Source organism: Macrotis lagotis, chromosome 3 (genome assembly GCF_037893015.1).
Source record: "Macrotis lagotis isolate mMagLag1 chromosome 3, bilby.v1.9.chrom.fasta, whole genome shotgun sequence".
In the NCBI taxonomy this organism is placed as follows: domain Eukaryota; kingdom Metazoa; phylum Chordata; class Mammalia; order Peramelemorphia; family Peramelidae; genus Macrotis; species Macrotis lagotis.
Genome location: NC_133660.1, coordinates 300,134,291 through 300,152,888, shown reverse-complemented (window position 1 = coordinate 300,152,888; position 18,598 = coordinate 300,134,291). Strand labels below are relative to the sequence as shown.

The following is an 18,598-nucleotide window of genomic DNA, read 5'->3' as shown; positions in this document are numbered from 1 at the left end:
GTAATTCCTGGAAGACCTGAGTTCAAATCTGGCCTCAGACATTTAATAGTTGCCTGGCTGCGTGACCTTGGGCAAGTCATTTAACCCCATTGCCTTGCAAAAACAAAAACAAAAATAATAACTATCTCAATAGTATTCTTGTCCATGCTACTAAAATTCTATTTGTCTTGAAATTAAAAAAAAATGTTATATGTCTTTAAAAGATCCCTCAGATGTTTCTATTTCTTCAATAGGAAGTTAATAATAAAAGTGATTAACTATGTAGACTTTATCATGACAAAGTTGAAGTTAATGCATTGATTGAATAAAGTAAAAACAAGGTAATACATCTTATATTTATTCTAATTTATCAAATAGAAGTATGACAAAATGCAGCGATGTTTAGGGGAAATGGGAAAATAAGCTATTAAATGTCAATATGAAGAATCCTTTAATGATTTTAAAATACCTTCTAGACATCAAATATAAATGCATGGGAAAAGATTTTAGAGTACAAAAATAATTTCAGCTTCTTCATTTGCTTGCCCCCTTTTCACAATCAATTAACATTTCATGACTCATTATAGGTACCAATAGTATTAAAAAGTAATTTAACAGAAGAGAAAAAAGCAAAGCAGGGCAACTTGTAGTCAAATGCAAGTGTTTTGTCAAAACTTAGTTCAGAAATTGAATGGCTCAATAATATAGTGAAGGAAATTTTACAAGGATCTGAGACAACATTATGAGGGCCTTTACCTTAAAATCATATACTTGGAGTAGATTATTGATGTTTAAGCTATGGGGGTAAATGAAGTTGAAGACCTGGAAAGGATTGCTCTGCAATTTTAGAACATAATGAAATGATGTGCTGTCTCTTCCTTCTCCATCAACTCTTATTTTGCCATACTTTATCAATCCCCTTTTGGAGGTACTGGATGCATCTACATTACTTGCATTCTTCTAAAGGTAAAAGTTTCTCCTCCTCCCTCTCTTCCTCTCTATTCTCTTCTATTTATCTTTCTCCTTTCTTTTCTTACTTTGGCTATCCTTTAGGTTAATGTCATATGAAGTCATTGATTTTATAGTCCATCACTTCATACTTGCTAAAACCTTTCATTATCTTCTGTTATCTTGCTTTCATTAAGAAAATTTTGGATGCTTTCACGTAAACTTTTGTGAAAAAATCTTCAAAGATATTTCTAACAATTACACAATTAAAAATGGAACCATAGTAAAGACTAACAGACTACCTTCTGTGGAGGAAGTGAAGCAAGATTAGGGGAGAAATTATAAAATTCAAAAATAAATAATTTTTTTTAAAATGACACTGAGTCAAATATTACAGTCCTGTTGGACTAAGAAATCCTTCTTTGCACTCGTAGGTACTGTAGACTTCAAAATAATACAGAGACCTGAGACTTCTCTTGAAAATAGTTTACTATGTCTATAGTCATTTTTATCCATATAAGTTGAGATATTCAGTCTAGGTCACTGTTGTGCATTTTTCATATTGTGCCCTAATACTTACCTCTATATGGTCATAGGCAAAGTACATGAAACAAGCATTCAGAAAATGTAAAATTATAACTACTCTATGGGAAAGAGATGGAGGAATTAAGGCCAGAAGGATTCCTAGAGGAAATCTTGTACAAATCCCTCCTTTTGTAGATAGTGAAGGATTATCTAAGTTCCCCCAACTATGAAGAAGAAAAGTAGAGGTTTAATCTAGTTGCTCTGAGTATAAGCTTTCCATACTTGCCATTTTGTATTAAGGACACAGAAAAAGACAGTCAGATAAAGAGATATAGAAAAACGGAAAAGGGACACAGAGAGAGAGACAGGGAAGCAAAAAGACAAAAGGCAAAATATAGCAGAGACAGAAAAGAATAATAGAATGTCAAAAAGAAGAGAAGAGACAGAGACAGGGATAGAGAAAGAGAGACAAAAAGAATGAAGAGATAGTGAGAAAAAGAAACAGCAAAGTAGGGGTGATTAAGTGAAATAAGAAAGAGATCAAACAAATATACATCTATACATGCAATTCTCCTCAAAGGACCTTCTAACTCTTGCACTTAGTGAATGAATAAACTTTCTTTTTTTTTCCATTAAGGAAGAGATAATTGTATTTTCTCAAACACAAAGAAAAAAAGCTAGAGTCCAATAACTTCTTGGAAAAGGTGGTTAAGATGTTGAGCTAATAGGGAATAGCAACTTTAAAAGAGATACTTTAATTCCATTTAATTTAAAATAACTTTTCCTCTATTTTTGGAAGACTTTGATACTTACTGACATAAGTTATATCTATTTTGAAATCTCATCCAACAAAGTTAGTGAACACGTGCTTTGGGGAATGGACGTAACCTTATTATTCAAAGTTATGCTATTCAAAGAATGAGTGACAATTTCTGGAGTAATATTTTAATAGAATTAGGAAGAAAAGGATAACTTAGAAATTAATAATTAGTTATTAATGCGGTATTTTAATTTCTTTCAATACTATTGAGTTACTTATGTTCTTTTATGATCGGTGCTTTTCTGTGGTTTTGTCTATGATTTTATATGGATAACTTTCATAGAGAAAAGTTCTTTTGGCATTGATAAGGCAAGCTGACAGTTCTGAAATTTCTCATTTTTAAGTTGCCTAAGGTACCAAGAGCTTATTTGTTTTAACTAGTGTCAGTAGTTAATAAATTTATTTTTTCCCTAAATCTACTGGGATTGAAGTGCACTGCCAGATTCATTTGGCACTTGATAATTATATTCCACGTTATTGTTGGATGAAATTTATACTTGGTCAGAGTTTGTGATCCTGCTGAATATCATAAAAGAATTGCAAAATTTACATAAGACTCTTCCCTCCCACTCTTAAATTTTAAATGATTCAATGTTCCCAAATGTGAGCCACTGTTGAACGATCTTTGATCATATCCCAGCAAAATCATGAAATCCATTATGATGCTTTTACACATCCCTGAAGGATCTAAGGATTCACAGGTGTGGAAGTCATATAGTCAAAAATACATAAAAGTTTTAATCTTTCTATAGACTAATTCCACATAAATATATATTTTTAAATTGCTAAATATATTCTGAAATAAGCAGTCTCATATAGAATGGAATGTCAAAGGGAATGAAACATGCATATATGAAAATTAAGAACTTACTCCAGATGAAAAATTGATTCATTTCGGTTGTCCTTGTTAAAACAAACAAACAAACAGACAAATATTGAGTTATAAAGTCTAAACTGTTACCTCACAGCTCTTCCTAACAGATACCAATTTAGACTTTCTCAAAAAATGTCATGCACATTGAATATGCAGTTCATTCAAAGGTTCTTTCATCAACTGTAAGGGAAAGAGGTCTTCAGGGCAGTGTTCATTGACTGGAACATATGAAGTAGGACATCTGATAAAGAAATATTCCCTGATTACTCAGAGAAGCACAAACAAGTGCCAAAGCTCTGGACACCAATGAGAGAAACATCTAGGGACCTATTATCTAGCAGTTCCTGATTTTAAAGGTATATGTGACATCAGGGGTTAAAATCCCAGAGGTACTGCAAGGTAGTCTACCAAATTCTACAATGAAAAACTTTTATCAGGGTAAAATCATTTTTCCCTTTCATTTTCTGGTTCCTACTTAGATTTTTAGAACAATGTTTGGGAGTTTCATATCATCAGGACAGTCTTCTATTAGTTAGATGATGCCAATGAAGACAGAACACATACAGTACTCTTTTCTTTTCCTCCTCTCTGAGTCGATCAAATCAATACCAAGGGATTCACGTCCACTTTTTTGAAGAATCATTTGTTACTTTATCCACTGATTCTGATTACATTTGCATTAATAAAACTTCTGATTAGTTTCTATATTGCTCTTTTGAATATTGTCTAAGGTGTATGTGTCACCAAATAGTTTCCCTTGATTCTGAGATTCTTTAGTATTCCTCCTGGCAGGAACAAAAGTCATTGTTGAAGGGGCAGCTAGGTGGCGTAGTGGATAAAGTACCAGCCCTGGAGTCAGGAGTACCTGGGTTCAAATCCGGTCTCAGACACTTAATAATGACCTAGGTGTTTGGCCTTGGGCAAGCCACTTAACGCCATTTGCCTTGCAAAAAAAACTAAAAAAAAAGTCATTGTTGAAGAATGGTATTGGGAAGAAAAGGCTAGAAATAAATATTTTGTTTCCCTTTGAATCAAATAATGACATCCCCATGGGACATGTGAGAGTAGGATGAAGAGCATCACTCACAGGGTCTTGCTGCATATTGCATAATGATTTGCTTTATAAATATTAATAATTATGTTTTGCCATGTGTGGTTCAACTAGATTTAAACATTGGTCTGCACTGATTATGTTCAAATTCAATAAGAATAAAATAAATATTATAATTTAGATGCAAAAATGTCAATTTAATAAATAGAAAATGAAAGATGCGTGGTTACACCAGAGTTGTCTTAATAAAATAGTTTGGGGACTTTTCTGGGTCGCAAACTCAATATGAAAGATAGTCTTAAAATTTTTTTGGCCACAAGAGCTCAGAAACAAGTAGAATAGGTAAAAGATTCTAAAAAAGAAATGTGGACTTGTAGTCATATGGGGAAAAGACATCCTAAAAATTAGAGTATTCCCAAAGGCAGGGAGAGAGAAGAGAGAGGGAGAGGGAGAGAGAGAGAGAAAGAGAGAGAGAGAGAGAGACAGAGAGAGACAGACAGACAGACAGACAGACAGACAGACAGACAGAGACAGTGCTTTATGATCTTGAACATTTTCAAGGAAAATCTGAATGACCATTTTCAGGTATTATAATTGTTAGTTATATAACACTAACATTTATATAGTCCTTTAAAATGATATTTCATTTTAGCTTCATGCATAAAATTGAGAAATATATATTGTTCTAGATGAGGAGATTGGGGCTTTTGCTAGATATTCAGTGACTACCCCAGTATCACATAGCTATTAAGTCTCTCAGGTCAGATTTAAACTCAAAAAATGTTACAATATAATATGTTAAATAATATGTTATAATATAATATGTCAAACTAATATAATATAATATAAATGTTAAACTCAAATATGCCTTCCTTTCCCATGTTTTTCCTAAATAGTTTGAAAATATGTCAAGAGCTGTTAGGTCTCTTCAAAATATTTAATTCAATTATTTTGTGACAATAAGTCCCACTGACATTAAAGTTATGAGTAGTCTTTTTATGAGGGTACTACCTAACCAGTATATTTTAAATGAATACCCATTCTCCATATTGATGTGATGTATTTTTATTGGAGAGTGTTCCACAAATTAAAAAAAAAATCATTCCCTCCACCAAATGCATTTGTTTTTAGATAGTTATAGCAGCTAGTTATTATAGGTGAATGCAAAAATAGGTGTTTAGAAGCTACTATATAAATACTGTTTATTCAGAGATATCTTGACCCCTCTGATTTCTTTCCTTGAGTAAAGGTGAGACTTATTAAAGAATCCCTACATCTTTCCTCTTCTCAAAACCCCTCTGTTACTCCAGATTGTTTATTGAGAAAGTTTGAGTAATTTCTCACTGGAGTGCCCACAATCTACCACCAATATAACTTCTCCAACTTAAAATCATAGAATTATGTGCTTTATTTATTCTATATATTCTATGATATAGCCAAAGAGGAAACTCACAGCATTTCTTTCTTATTGTTCATCATTCACTGAAATCATTATCAAACACCTGAAATATTTATTAATTTATAAGAAATCACAATATACCTCTTATTTAATGAAATACATTTTATTAAAAATCAGTATTCCAAAATAAAAAATTGGAAAATAGAAGGAATTAGTGACTGTTCAACCCTTTGCAACATGCATTTTACTTTAAAGGTTATTGTCTCTCTTCACATTAAACTTAAGTTTGTCTCTATTCAACAACCATTCATTATTCCTGATTTTACTTTCTGAGATCAAACAGGAAAGAAAAGAAATAAAAAACAGTAAGCAAACAGAAACAAAAAGGGGATAGAGCACTGGCCCTGGAGTCAGGACCACCTGAGTTCAGATCCAGCCTCAGACACTTAATAATTACCTGGTTGTATGGCCTTGGGCAGGCCACTTAACCACATTTGCCTTGCAAAAACCTAAAAAAAACCCATTTAATCCATTCTATACATGCCATTAGTTGACATACATATTTGTCAGATTCACTCCACATATACATATATATGTATATATATATATATATAGAGAGAGAGAGAGAGAGAGAGAAATAGAATCATGTTAATCATATTTCCATATAAGTCATGTTGTGAAAGAAGAATCAAGATAAAATGGAAAAATCATGAGGAAAAAATTAAAAAGTCAGAATCTTATATATCAATCGATTTTCAAATTCCATAGTTCTTTCTCTGGATGGAGTTAGCATTGTTTATTACAAGTCTTGCAATTTCCTTTGTTTACCATATTGCTAAAAAGAAATGTCTACCACAGTTGATCATCATACCATGTGTGATGTTTTTGTCTATAATATTCTTCTGTTCTGCTCACTCTACTCAATATCAGTTCATGCAAGCCTTTCTAGATTTTGTGAAATCATCCTGCACATCATTTTTTATAGAACAATAACATTTCATTCCATGCATTAACCACAATTTGTTCAATTATTCCCAGCTGGATGGGCATCCCTTTAATTTCTAATTCATTGTCAATAAAAAAAAGGTACTATGAACATTTTGGAAATATAGGACCTTTCTTCTTTTTTTTATGATCTCTTTAGAATATAGATCTAGTAGTTTTATTTGTGTATCTAATCGTATGCAGTTTCACAATCCACTGGGCAAATAGTTGAATTCACAAATCTACCAACAATGCTTTGGTGCCTGTTTTCCCACATCCCCTCCAACATTCATCATTTTCCTTTTATTTTATATTAGACAATATGAATGGGGAGATAGTGTCTCAGAATTGTTTGAATTTGAATTTTTCTTATCAATGGTGAATGAGACCATTTTTTCATGTGATTATTTATAGCTTTAATTTTTTTTCATCTAAAATTTGCTTTTCATATCATTTGACCATTAATCAATTAGGGATTGACCTATATACTTGATTGATTAAAATATTTTCTATATATTGGAGAAAAAAGTCATTTCAGAAGCACTGACTGTAAAACATATTTCTCTAGGTTCCTTCTAATCTTGATTGCATTAGTTTTTCTTTTTTCTTTATTTTAAAATTTTATCGTATTCTCTTTTATTTTCATCCATTTGTACATGTATACTTCCAAGTTACAAAATTTCCCTCTACACTTCCTTGCCACCCCCCTACCCTCAGTAGGGAACAGTCAGGTTAGCATTTTGCATACATATTTTGTTAAGCATATTTACAAATTAGTAATTTTTTGGCATGAGGAATTAGCATTAAGGAAAGACATAAGAGCTAATTTTTATAAAGTGTTCATCTGATTCCGTAGGGATTTTTTTTTTCTGTGTTTTGTTTTATGTTTTTCTTCTTCTAGTTGGGAATAACATAGACCATTACCAATCTAATACTAGCTGTTCTTGCCCTTGCCCTCTGAACTGTCAAGAGAAGTTGCTTCCATCAAGTATGTTCATCTCAAAATGTTGTTGATGTGTACAGTGGTCTCTTGGCTCTATCCCTTTGCTCAGCATCAGATCTTATAAGTCATGTAGAACTTTTCACATTTTTAAAATTTCTTCTGGATACAGTCCTAGAATTGTTCGTTAGTTTTTCAACAGGAATAATCTTAAGTATATACTTATGGCTCTCCTTGCAATCTTGGTAATTGCATATAATAGATCTTTAGTCAATGAAATTAAAAAAAATAAATCACACATTATTCAATAGATGATAAAAGCAATATCATATATTTCAAAAGTTCTTATTTTGCTATGAATTTATATGTGTATTGAGAATATTCATAAAGGAAAATGAAAGCTGAGTTTAAAAAGGAATGAATTGATTAATTTTTTAAAAGAAGATATAAACTCTTACTATGTATCAAACATCATGCTAAAGGTTGTTAACCCAAATAATGCCCCTTCTCTCAGAGTGCAAACATTCACAAAAGATCTATGAACACATTTTTTTAAGAAAGTGATAGTTTAGGGGAAACTTCAGTGGGTTGAGGCTCTGCCCTAGAGTCAGGAGGATCTGAGTTCAAATCCAGCCTGAGAAATTTAATAATTACCTAGCTGTGTGATCTTGGACAAATCACTTAACCCCAATGCCTTGCCAAAAAAAAAAAAAAAAAAAAAAAAAAAAAGTGATAGGTTATCAGTCCTTTTAGGATTAGGACTATTGGTCTTATTAGGATTATAGGAAAAGTTACAGTCCTTGTGAATGCAGTGATAGAAGTGCAGGTTAACAAGAAGGTAACATTATCAAAGTGGTTTTAAGCATCAAACCACATCCAGCCAAGATGGTGGAGAGAAGACAGGCACCATTCTAAAGTCTCCTAATCTTTCCCCATCTGTCATATGAAACAAACTTCTTAACAGAAATCCAAAGCCCAGAAAGAAAAGCCAGGAGAAAAACATCTACCTCAGGATTTGTCTTGGGCAAGTCCCTGAAGGTGAGTCCTTGAGCAGAGGGCAGATCAATCCAGGATCAGCCAGATTAAGCAGCTGAATTGGAGCCAGGGAGCCTGAGGTCCCCAGAGATGGACCTGCTGGATCAGTAGTGGGGCTGCACCTCAGGGGCTTGAGTCAACCAGAGAGCAGAGGCACTGGTATTGGCGATGACCCTCTGGAGCTTGACTACAGGGCTGGGGGGAGAGTTCCCTTGCAGGAGAGCTGTGGACACCATCCCTGGGCTCCTCTTCTCCATTGCTGCTGAGGCCCCTTCCCAGAACAATTGCAGACTTCTTCTGCCTCAGGCACAGGTGTGTGAGCAGAAGAGCCAGCCCTGCAGACTGTAGGGAGAGGGATGACCTTACCCCAGGGTAAAGGCCACCTTTGATTGAAGGCAAAAGGATTCAATAGCTTCAACTCCTCCCTTCAAGCTAAGGGAGAAGGCCTCAATCAAGGTCACAGACACTCCAGAGAAAGCAACCAGCACCTCCTACTGGGCAGCCGAGAAATTGCACTCAGTGAGTAAAGCCTCTAGGTATAGCGATACCAAACCCCTGTGAACCAGCCCCTCCCCAACTCAAGATCTTATCAAAATGAAGAAGGGTCAGCAGAAAGGTGGATCCATAGAAAAATTCGTGGAAGGAAAAGACCCTAAATCAGAGAGACCTGGAACCTCTGAGGAGAATAGAATCTGGTCTTCAGCACAGAAAGACTTCCTTGAAGAAGTAAGGAAGGAGTTTAAAAATCAACTGAAAAATTTGGGAGAGACAATTAATACCTTGCAACAAGAAAACAAATCCTTAGAAAATACATTTGGACAAATACAAAATGAGAATAAATCTCTCAAGTCCTCAATTGGGCAAATGCAAAAAAGACTCTAACCATTTTTAGATTTAATGGGTAAAGAAAACTAAGACCTGAGGGAGGTTAACTGATTTGAAAAAAGTTGTTTAGATATGAAAGGGTATAGAAAAATTTGAAACTCTCCTCCTAAATAGCCTTGAAAATCAGTAGCAAACACTCCTCTACTTCTTATAAGATTAACTTGTATTTAATGATTAGAATGTGAATTCAATGAAAGCACAGATAATCTTGCATTTTTTTTTATTTTTGTTTGCATCTATTTTTATTAGAAAAAAGTAAGATGTGCAAATTTAATGAATCCACTCTAAAAGTTTGTATCACCTCTTTGTGCCTGGCCTGTGGTAGAACACTCTAAGGTCACATTTTTCTTGTCACAGTCATACATAATGCAACTTTAACAAAATGATGTCATTTTGGTCCTCTTTGAGAATACAGAACAACAACCATTTATATCTCCAATGCTTTACCCAGTGTTTAGTATTTAGTGCTTAATAGATTTCAATTACTTTGGTCTCTCCCTCTTCTTCTCTTGTTATCTCTATCTCTCTGTCTCTCTCTTAATTCAACAAATCCAGCACATTTCCCATCACACCATGCAGCCTCTCTTACAGTACAGTCAATCAATAAACAAGTATTTAAGACAAGTCAAGCACTATGACAAATAGAGAGCATAAAAATAAATAGAAAAACCCAAAACATTCTTCCTACTCTCAAGGGAGCATACATTCTAATTAAGTATATAAAATCAAAATTATTATAAATATATATTTATATAAATATATGTATAACCCTTTAAAATATAGTCTAAAAATCATATAATCTTGATGAGCAGGAGCTAGATGTAGATGATTGGAAACCAGAAAAGACCTTCTCCAAAAAACAGAATTTGAGCTTAATCTAGGAGAAAGCCAGAGAAACTAGGAGATGGAGATGAGAAAAGGTACCTTACAGGCAAGAAAGGCTATACATGGACTTAGGAATAAAAGTATAATTAATAAGGATAAGCAAAAAAAAAAAAGAAGAGAGTATGGATGGCAGGAAAGTATAAGAAGATTGAAACATCAAACAGAAGATGAAAAAGTGTTAAAGAATTCAAAAAATATGAGAAAACTAATTAATTCACAGCCATTCAATAGACTGCCATTATATGACTATATTTAACAGTGTTAAAAACCTAGAATTGGGATTGTAATTTGGATAACCAAAGAATGTTATAATTCTTAAACTAAATCATATAATTGGTGAATGAAGTCAGAGTTGTTTAAAAAAATAATTCACCAGAAATCAATCCAAAGATAATTTTATATGAATAAAATTTCCAGCTTTTCATTCATGACCTTTTAGACTCTTAAAACATTTTCATCCCTATCAAAGTGGAAATTGAATCTATTTTTATTTTCTTTGCATTTATAATTTTATTTTATTTTTATGAAATGACTAATATGAAAAATATTTTGCAAAATTTCACATATATTGTCGTTATATTTATTGACTTCTCATTTGGTAAAAAGGAGTGACAGGGAGAAGAGAATTTGGAAATTAAAACTGTTTTAATTCAAAATAAAATTAAAAAAAGGAAAGAAAAGAAATAAAGTTCATTTCTTCAAAAGTCCTTAAAATAAAAATCATATAAAAATCCTGTTTTATTTGAATATCAATTTTTTTTCATTGTCCATACCTTCTTCATAGCATTCTTCATCTCTGTATTTCTTAGCGTATAGATGAGAGGGTTTAACATGGGTGCAAAGACTGTGTAAAACATTGAGAACTCCTTATCATTTTGGCTGGCACTGGGAGGTGGAATATAGGTAGCAATACAGGGAACAAAAAATAGAACAACCACCATGACATGGGAAGCACAGGTGGACAGGGCTTTACGTCGAGCCTCTGATGAATGGTTCCTAAGGTTGTATAATATAACAATGTAAGATGCCACCAAGGCCAGGAAGGTGGCCAAGACAACCATTCCAGTATTTGCAATGACTAAGATATCAGGGATTCGTGTATCAGTGCAGACAAGTTTCAATAGGGCTTTCACATCACATATATAGTGATCCACTTGATTTGGGCCACAAAAAGGTAATCTAATGACCATGAGCATCTGGGAAAAAGCATGTGAAAAGGCGACTATCCAGGCCATCAAGAGCATCATGTTACATCTCTGTCTATTCACAATTAACATGTAATGCAAAGGTTTACAAATGGCAACATAACGATCAAAGGCCATAGACACCAGGATGAACATCTCGACACCTGAAAGAAAATGAGCAGTAAAGAGCTGAGTCATACAGCAATTATAGGAAATATATTTTTGTTTGGCTATTAAGTCCCTGATTAGCCTGGGAACCACAGTAGAAGTATAGGCAAGATCCATGTAGGACAAATGACAGAGAAAATAGTACATGGGTTGTTGCATCAAATGACTGCCTACGATAGTGATGAAGATAATAATGTTTCCAAAGAATATGGCAAAATAACAGAACAAGAAGATTACAAAACATAAGATTTTGACCTCCTGGCTCTTGAACAGTCCCAAGAGAATGAATTCTGTGACATTGTTCTTATTTTCCATGTATTTGAAATAGAGGACAGCTTCCCAGAAGAATTTTAGTTCATCTGAAAGTGAACCAGATATGACAAATAATGGAACTGAGTTAGCACATTTTTGTGAATAAATGTCTCATTAGCATATTAGGGATAAAATTTTCATTCTATTATATGATTTTTTCCCTTATACATTTAAATAGGATATCAAAAGTTTATCTTTATTTTATGTAGAAAATGGATATTCCTCTAAAATTAAATATCTATCTATCTAATATCTCTATGGTATTAGAATCCATTTTTTATCTATAAGTTAGAAAAAGTTAATATACCTTTCAAAGATCTAAAATTCCATTTTAATGAACTTCTAAATCATGAAGATTTTTTTATAAGTGAGATCCCACTCTTTTTCAAGTATGCTTCACAACTAAATGTAGTAAGTTAAAAAAGGAGATTTCTAACATTTTATCAAAAAATGATGACTAAAAGCTATCAAATATTAAATAGCAATCTGTTGCTCTTTTAAATAACCTTCAGAAATCTAGGAGAAAAAATAACTATTCCTAAGCCAATCTTTTCTTCCACTCACCTGATTCTTATTACACGACCAAGTAGGACTCAGTGAGGAATCGCAGACTTCCAAAAACTAAAATGAATGCCTAGAATAGAACAATGATAAATATATAAAGTGTGATAAATAAGATGCAGCTCCTAAACTGGATGAATTAAAAATGCATCAATGAGTATTTTACAATGGATTAAGAAATCGCTGATATGGATTTGTCTCCATTTCTGAAAGAGAAGTGTGGACTAATAAATAGTGACTGGTTCCATCCGGTTATCCAAAGTTCGGGGATAAAATGAAGAACTAGTGCAGGTTAAGGGAGGAAAGAATGCTATTAATTACCATTAAGAATAATTAAGGAGCAATAATATTTACTCTGTCAAATTTAAGAGATCTGGGGGAGAGGTTTATTTTTACCTTTGTGGCAAATAAGAATGGAGAAGAGGCATAATGTTAGTCTTAGATTTGGGGGAAAGACTGTATTCACTTTGTCTCTCTCCCCCTTTGTTTCCTGCTTCTGATTTTTCCTGAATGAAAATGTCTCTCAACCCTCACTAGGCCTTCTCTCCCTTCTTCATTTTCCCTTTTCTTGACCTCAGTGACATCTTACTCCATCTTCTGCTGATCCCCTATCTTCCTTTCCAATTTAGAGTTCTCCTAGGATAAAAGTCTTAGTCTTCCAACAATCCCCTCAAAGAAAATCATTCAAGCTTGGCAAGACATAATTAGAATTTTCTCCATTACACTTCCCTACTGACATAAACTTGTAGAACCAAGATCCACTGTCTTTGTTATAATTTTAACAAATGTGTACACTTGTGTACCTTTTCAGGATGGGAGGAAGGATATCTGAATCAAATATAAAACAAACAAATCAGGTCATTTTTTTTATGTGTCCAGTATACCACCTTTCATCTGTTATATCTTTTGATTTGGTAGAGCAAAATACTAACTTAAATGCTCTCACAATAGTGTCTTCAATGTTTTGAACTCAATTTATTCAAGGTTTCTTGATACATAAAACAGAAATGCCTATTCATTAATATCAAGTAAGGCATAAAATATGAAGACATATGCTCACCAGTTCTGGTCACTATTTTCTTGAAGATCCAGAAGGGAAGCCAAGTTGAAGAGAGGATTCTCTTTAGGTGCAGAGGCCCTAAACATTTTCCTTTTGGTGAATGTCATTGAATTTTTTTTGCATCAATCCCTGGAACACTGTAGAACTGGCTGAGTAAGGTACATCACCACCTTTAAAAATTTATCTAAACATATACACAGAATGGGAGATAAGGAAACAAAACAAAAATAAGCATATAAAGAATGTCCTTCATTTAGATTATGATATGAATTGAGAAGGATTTTCTGCATAATGTAAACATATATTTATTTAAATCTTTCACAATATGTAGATCAACCTTTATTGTAAACAAAAATACACACAAGCACTGGATAATGATGGGTTATCTTTTGAAAAATGAATGACTTTTAGTAAGAATAGTTCATCTTATTAATATAATTTTAAAAATTCAGTTTGAGATTGACTTTGCTGAATCTTTGGATAGAAGGTCATCTTTGTCTTTCAAAAGGGAAAAGAAAAAGAAGTAACATCATATAGAAAGTTATATGAGATTGAGGAGGATCATTAAAAACATTATCTAGAGCCAGAAGAAATGTCTGTTGCCATCTAGGATAACCAACTGCCCATTTTATGGATAGAAATTGATGCTCAAAAATGGCTTTTCGTAGTGTTGCATAGATAAAAATATACAGAATTATAAGTAAAACCCTAGTTTGGTCATTAAGAAAACCTTCTCTGGACATGAACATTTAATAGGAAGAGCAAACAATTCGATATGCCTTAGGACCATAGGTTAGGGGGTGGGAAAATAAGTAATAAGAGGATGTTGGAATTCCTAGTATGGTTCCATGCTGAGCAGAAACACAGAAAGAAGGACAGAGACTGTAACAAGAAGGAGAACAAAGGTAAAGAGAGAGTGACAAAGATAGACAGAAGTAAAGATAGAGATAGAGAACCAGACTCTACTAAAGTAGAGTTGGCAGGAGTTAGAGAAATCCAATGAAACATATTAGAGAAAAAAATAAACTTTCCCTACAGGCAGCCTAGTAAGTTATTCAATTAAGTTCAAAACAAATCAATTGTTCTATCCCCATGAGAGGAAATGTAGTATAATTGAATATGTGGAGTCTTTATGTTATTACTCAAATATACTTGAATATCTGTCAAAATTATTATAATTTTATATCACTTTTCATAATTCCTATTTGTGTATCCATCAAAAATTCACTTTGACTCTGACTCCATTTTCTAATTTATAAAATTCAGGTATGAACACTATCTTCCCAATCTCACTAAATGGGTATAAAAGGCAAACAGCATAATCTGTGTAAATGGCTTTGATAACTTAAAAAATATTTTCCATATATCAGGAATTGTTAATCCTTCAGTGCTCAACTTAGTTGTCACATTCTCTTTGGAGCCATCATGCCATACCTTAAGTTATTCTTCTTTGGGTATATACTGTATGTGTGTGTGTGTGTGTGTGTATATGTATATATATGTCACTCTCTTATGTGTATGTATGTGTGTATATTATATATGTATATATATATATATATATATATATATATATATATATATATATACATGAAAATAATTTACTGGAGGTCTAGGGGTATACCCCTAGATCTCCAGTAAATTAGTCACTCATTAAATGCCAGAGCAAGGTAATTCATATTTGCAAATGTATGTCTTCTAACTTATTTCTAGGCATCCATTCAAAGAGCCTTCTCCTTTCAAAGATAACTCATTTTCATTTTCAGTCTCTTTAACTATTTGGTAATTTGATCTTATATTGGGAATAAACTTATATGTTTGCACCAACCTTACCAATGGCCTACATTTATGCTATACTTTCGAGTCAAATAAAAGTGTAATATCTCTTACAATGACATTAAAAGAAGCATCAATTCATCACTTTCCAGAATAAATATCACAAGTTATTTAATTACTTTTGAGATAATACAATAGTGAAATCATCAACTTTCTTGGTTGTCCTGCTTAGAATATTCAGTAACTAGTGAGTGTCCTCTTGAAATCCAGAATGGAGTGCAATATTCCGAAATGGTTCTGAGCAATATTGAAACTGTTCCTTTCATAAGCCTAGAGGCTGCTTCCCTTAAATAAGTTAAAGAATTCTTAGCCTTTTTTTATCATAATATAATATTGATTTCTATTTAATTTTCAGACCACAGACTTATTCTTTCCCTGTTTTCCTGCCAATTAAACTTCTATAATAGCATTTTGTGTTTCATTGATTTGACAAAATCTAACAAAAATGATCATAATCTGATTTTAAAATACTTTGATCGATTACTATAATTCATAGTTCTTTTATGCTATTAGGTTAAATCTATGATTCAATGTGGGAGACAATTCTCAGTGACGATCACTCCTTTTCAATGAATAAGGGCAACTACACTAGATTTTATAGTTTAGAATCTCTTGAATCCCTGAAAGATTCAGGGAGTTTCCAACTTCTACACAATGTGTCAGTATTGGGATTTGATTCCATGGTTTCCTTGCTCTGAGACTCCTCTCTCCTCACCTCACCCTCATGCCTTTCACCTTCTTATGCACTTTAGGACTTATTACATGGCTAGGTCTGTACTAAAAACTTGAATAAAAACCTTAAGCCATGCTCTCAAAGATCTTATATTTTAATTTTCAAGAGTACAAATAGATAGCATTTCCCAGGAAAGTATACTTTCTCTTGGAGAGTTACAGGAATAATGAGGAAGTCACAAAAAAATAGAAAGACATGCCTTTTGCTTAACAGCAGTTGTATTTATTTTATAGTTATTCCAAAAGGAAATAATATATTAATAAAATTATAATAATAAAAATAGCATGTTAAGTTAAAATGTGTGACCATTTGGGGGGGGGGTGATTATAAGTGTAGTAAATCTATAATATACGGTTCAGATAAAACTCCCCTTTCCCTCATAGCCCAAGGCTCTCTTTTGTGGTTTATACATGATAGTTGCAAGAATCTCAGCCTGTCCCTATTTGAGAAAAAGGATCTACTGGTCACTCAGAAAGGGCGTGTCCATATATACTTGAGTTGTCTCTCAGAAAAAAAAAATTCACAACTGCTGCCCATACTATTTCTAGAGATTCCAAATCTCCAGTAAAACCTCAATTATAGGTATTAGGGATAAATTACAATGAGTAAAGTATCTCCTAGACTTAAATCTCTAGGAATTACAGCAAACAGGGATCATTAAAATCCTGCATCTTACAAAATGGAATTCTCATATTGAATAATTTCATTTGCATCATTTCTCATATTTTTAGGTACTTTATGAGAAATATGACAATTGAGAAGTTAATGTTTTTCTCCTTATCTATCTAGAAATATAAATTTTTCTTCCATTTAAATGGGTTGAAATTAAAATTGCAAAGGGTATAAAGGTTGTCAGAGAATTCAGAGATGATGGTTGATTACAAATCAAGAAATGAAAGTTCATAGTGTCCATAATGTCTCACAGTAACCAAAAGACAGAGCTCGATTTAAACTCAGGTTTTTGGGTCCATAGGCATTGTATGTATCTTGTGCCAAAGCAAAATCAGAGTTTATAAAATGTTACAAAGGAAAAAAGCATTTTCTATCTTTTTTTTTAATTACAAGGTATTATTATTTTTAATGATTTGCTTCAGGGATGCAAGTGAGTGGTTATCTTAATAGCATGCTCTCTTTATATGAGCAGAAATGTGGTAACTTATTCAATGTCACACAGTACTCAAAAGACAGAGCTAGATTCAAACTCAGGATTTTGGGTCCATAGGCATTGTCTCTTGTGCCAAAGAAAAATCAGTACTTATCAAATGTTCCAAAGGAAAACAATATTTTCTATCTTTTTTTAATTATAAGGTATTTTTAATGGTTTGCTTCAGGGATGCAAGTGAGTGATTATCTTAATAGCTTGCCCTCTTTATATGAACTAACAGGATTAAAAAAAGACCAAAGTGGCAGTTGCATAAAAATGATGGAGATGTCTAAAAATTCATTAGGGTAAATATATTCTTCCATTAAATTAGGCTTTTATATGTCATATATTTCTTTGACAATGTGATACCAAAGAACCTCTTTTTGGCAGCACCTTTTTAAGGATGGTGTTTTGAAATAATTGTAAGATTTTTCTTTAAATTAAAGATTACTTGATATATACATATTTTTCTTAATCAAGGTCATGAATTTCATGATATCTATTCATTGTCTTTTTCAATGTATGTAGGCTCTGGATCAAGACCCCCCAGTCTAGCACAATGTCTCCTCTAGGTAGATATAAAAGGAACTGCCATGAAAGAGAAAACTTGGGAGTCAGGAGGCATAAATATAACCATGACTATTGTAAAATTCCTTTAATGATATAAAGTAAATCTCATTCTCTCTAAGTCTCACTTTCCACATCTAAAAATTAGAGAATAAAAATCACTTACTTACATGATAGGAACATGGTTATCAGGTCAGAAAATATAGGAAGAAGAGGCTTGGGAAGTGCCAAGTTCTATGTCAAAGGAATCACAAAGAAATCTTGTCAACCAAAAGAGTTAGTTCCATAGTCAGTTCCCAAGTTTGTTCTATAGATGTTGACATTAGGGGAATGGGTATAAATAGAAGAAATAAGTTTGGCATATTTTCTGCTTTTAACAAAAAGATATCTTATATAGGGACAGAATAAGTAAAAAGAGAATGAGCACAAATATAAAATATGATTGGCTTAGAGGACATTAAAATTAAAAAAAAACTTACATTATCATAAATAACAAGGAAGAAACATCTGATTGATGTTTACTCATGAAAACCAAACCTGAAGCCTGAAATCTGGATTTCTTCTGGACAGTCACTAAGCAAAGATGAAATTTCTTGTGGCAGCTCAAATTAGAATCTTATGTCTGTCTTTTGTCCCAAGCCATCCCAAGTCTGTCTCTTTAATCATCTGTAGGGCAGTGGTCTTATTCAGGGAGATATTAATTAATTTGAA

The 18,598-nt window shown here is 32.9% G+C and overlaps 1 protein-coding gene across 1 annotated transcript; it reads right to left on the bottom strand.

Annotated features, from left to right (window-relative positions):
* Positions 1-11,074: 11,074 nt before the first annotated feature.
* On the bottom strand, positions 11,075-11,992 carry LOC141516958 (olfactory receptor 4P4-like). Its single transcript, XM_074227908.1, has one exon. The coding sequence runs from the start codon at positions 11,990-11,992 to the stop codon at positions 11,075-11,077; it is 918 nt and encodes a 305-aa protein (XP_074084009.1).
* Positions 11,993-18,598: the final 6,606 nt, after the last annotated feature.

What these genes read in the sequence shown, in the direction of transcription:
- LOC141516958 (XM_074227908.1), bottom strand. Translation starts at nt 11,992, where the DNA reads ATGGAAAATAAGAACAATGTCACAGAATTCATTCTCTTGGGACTGTTC.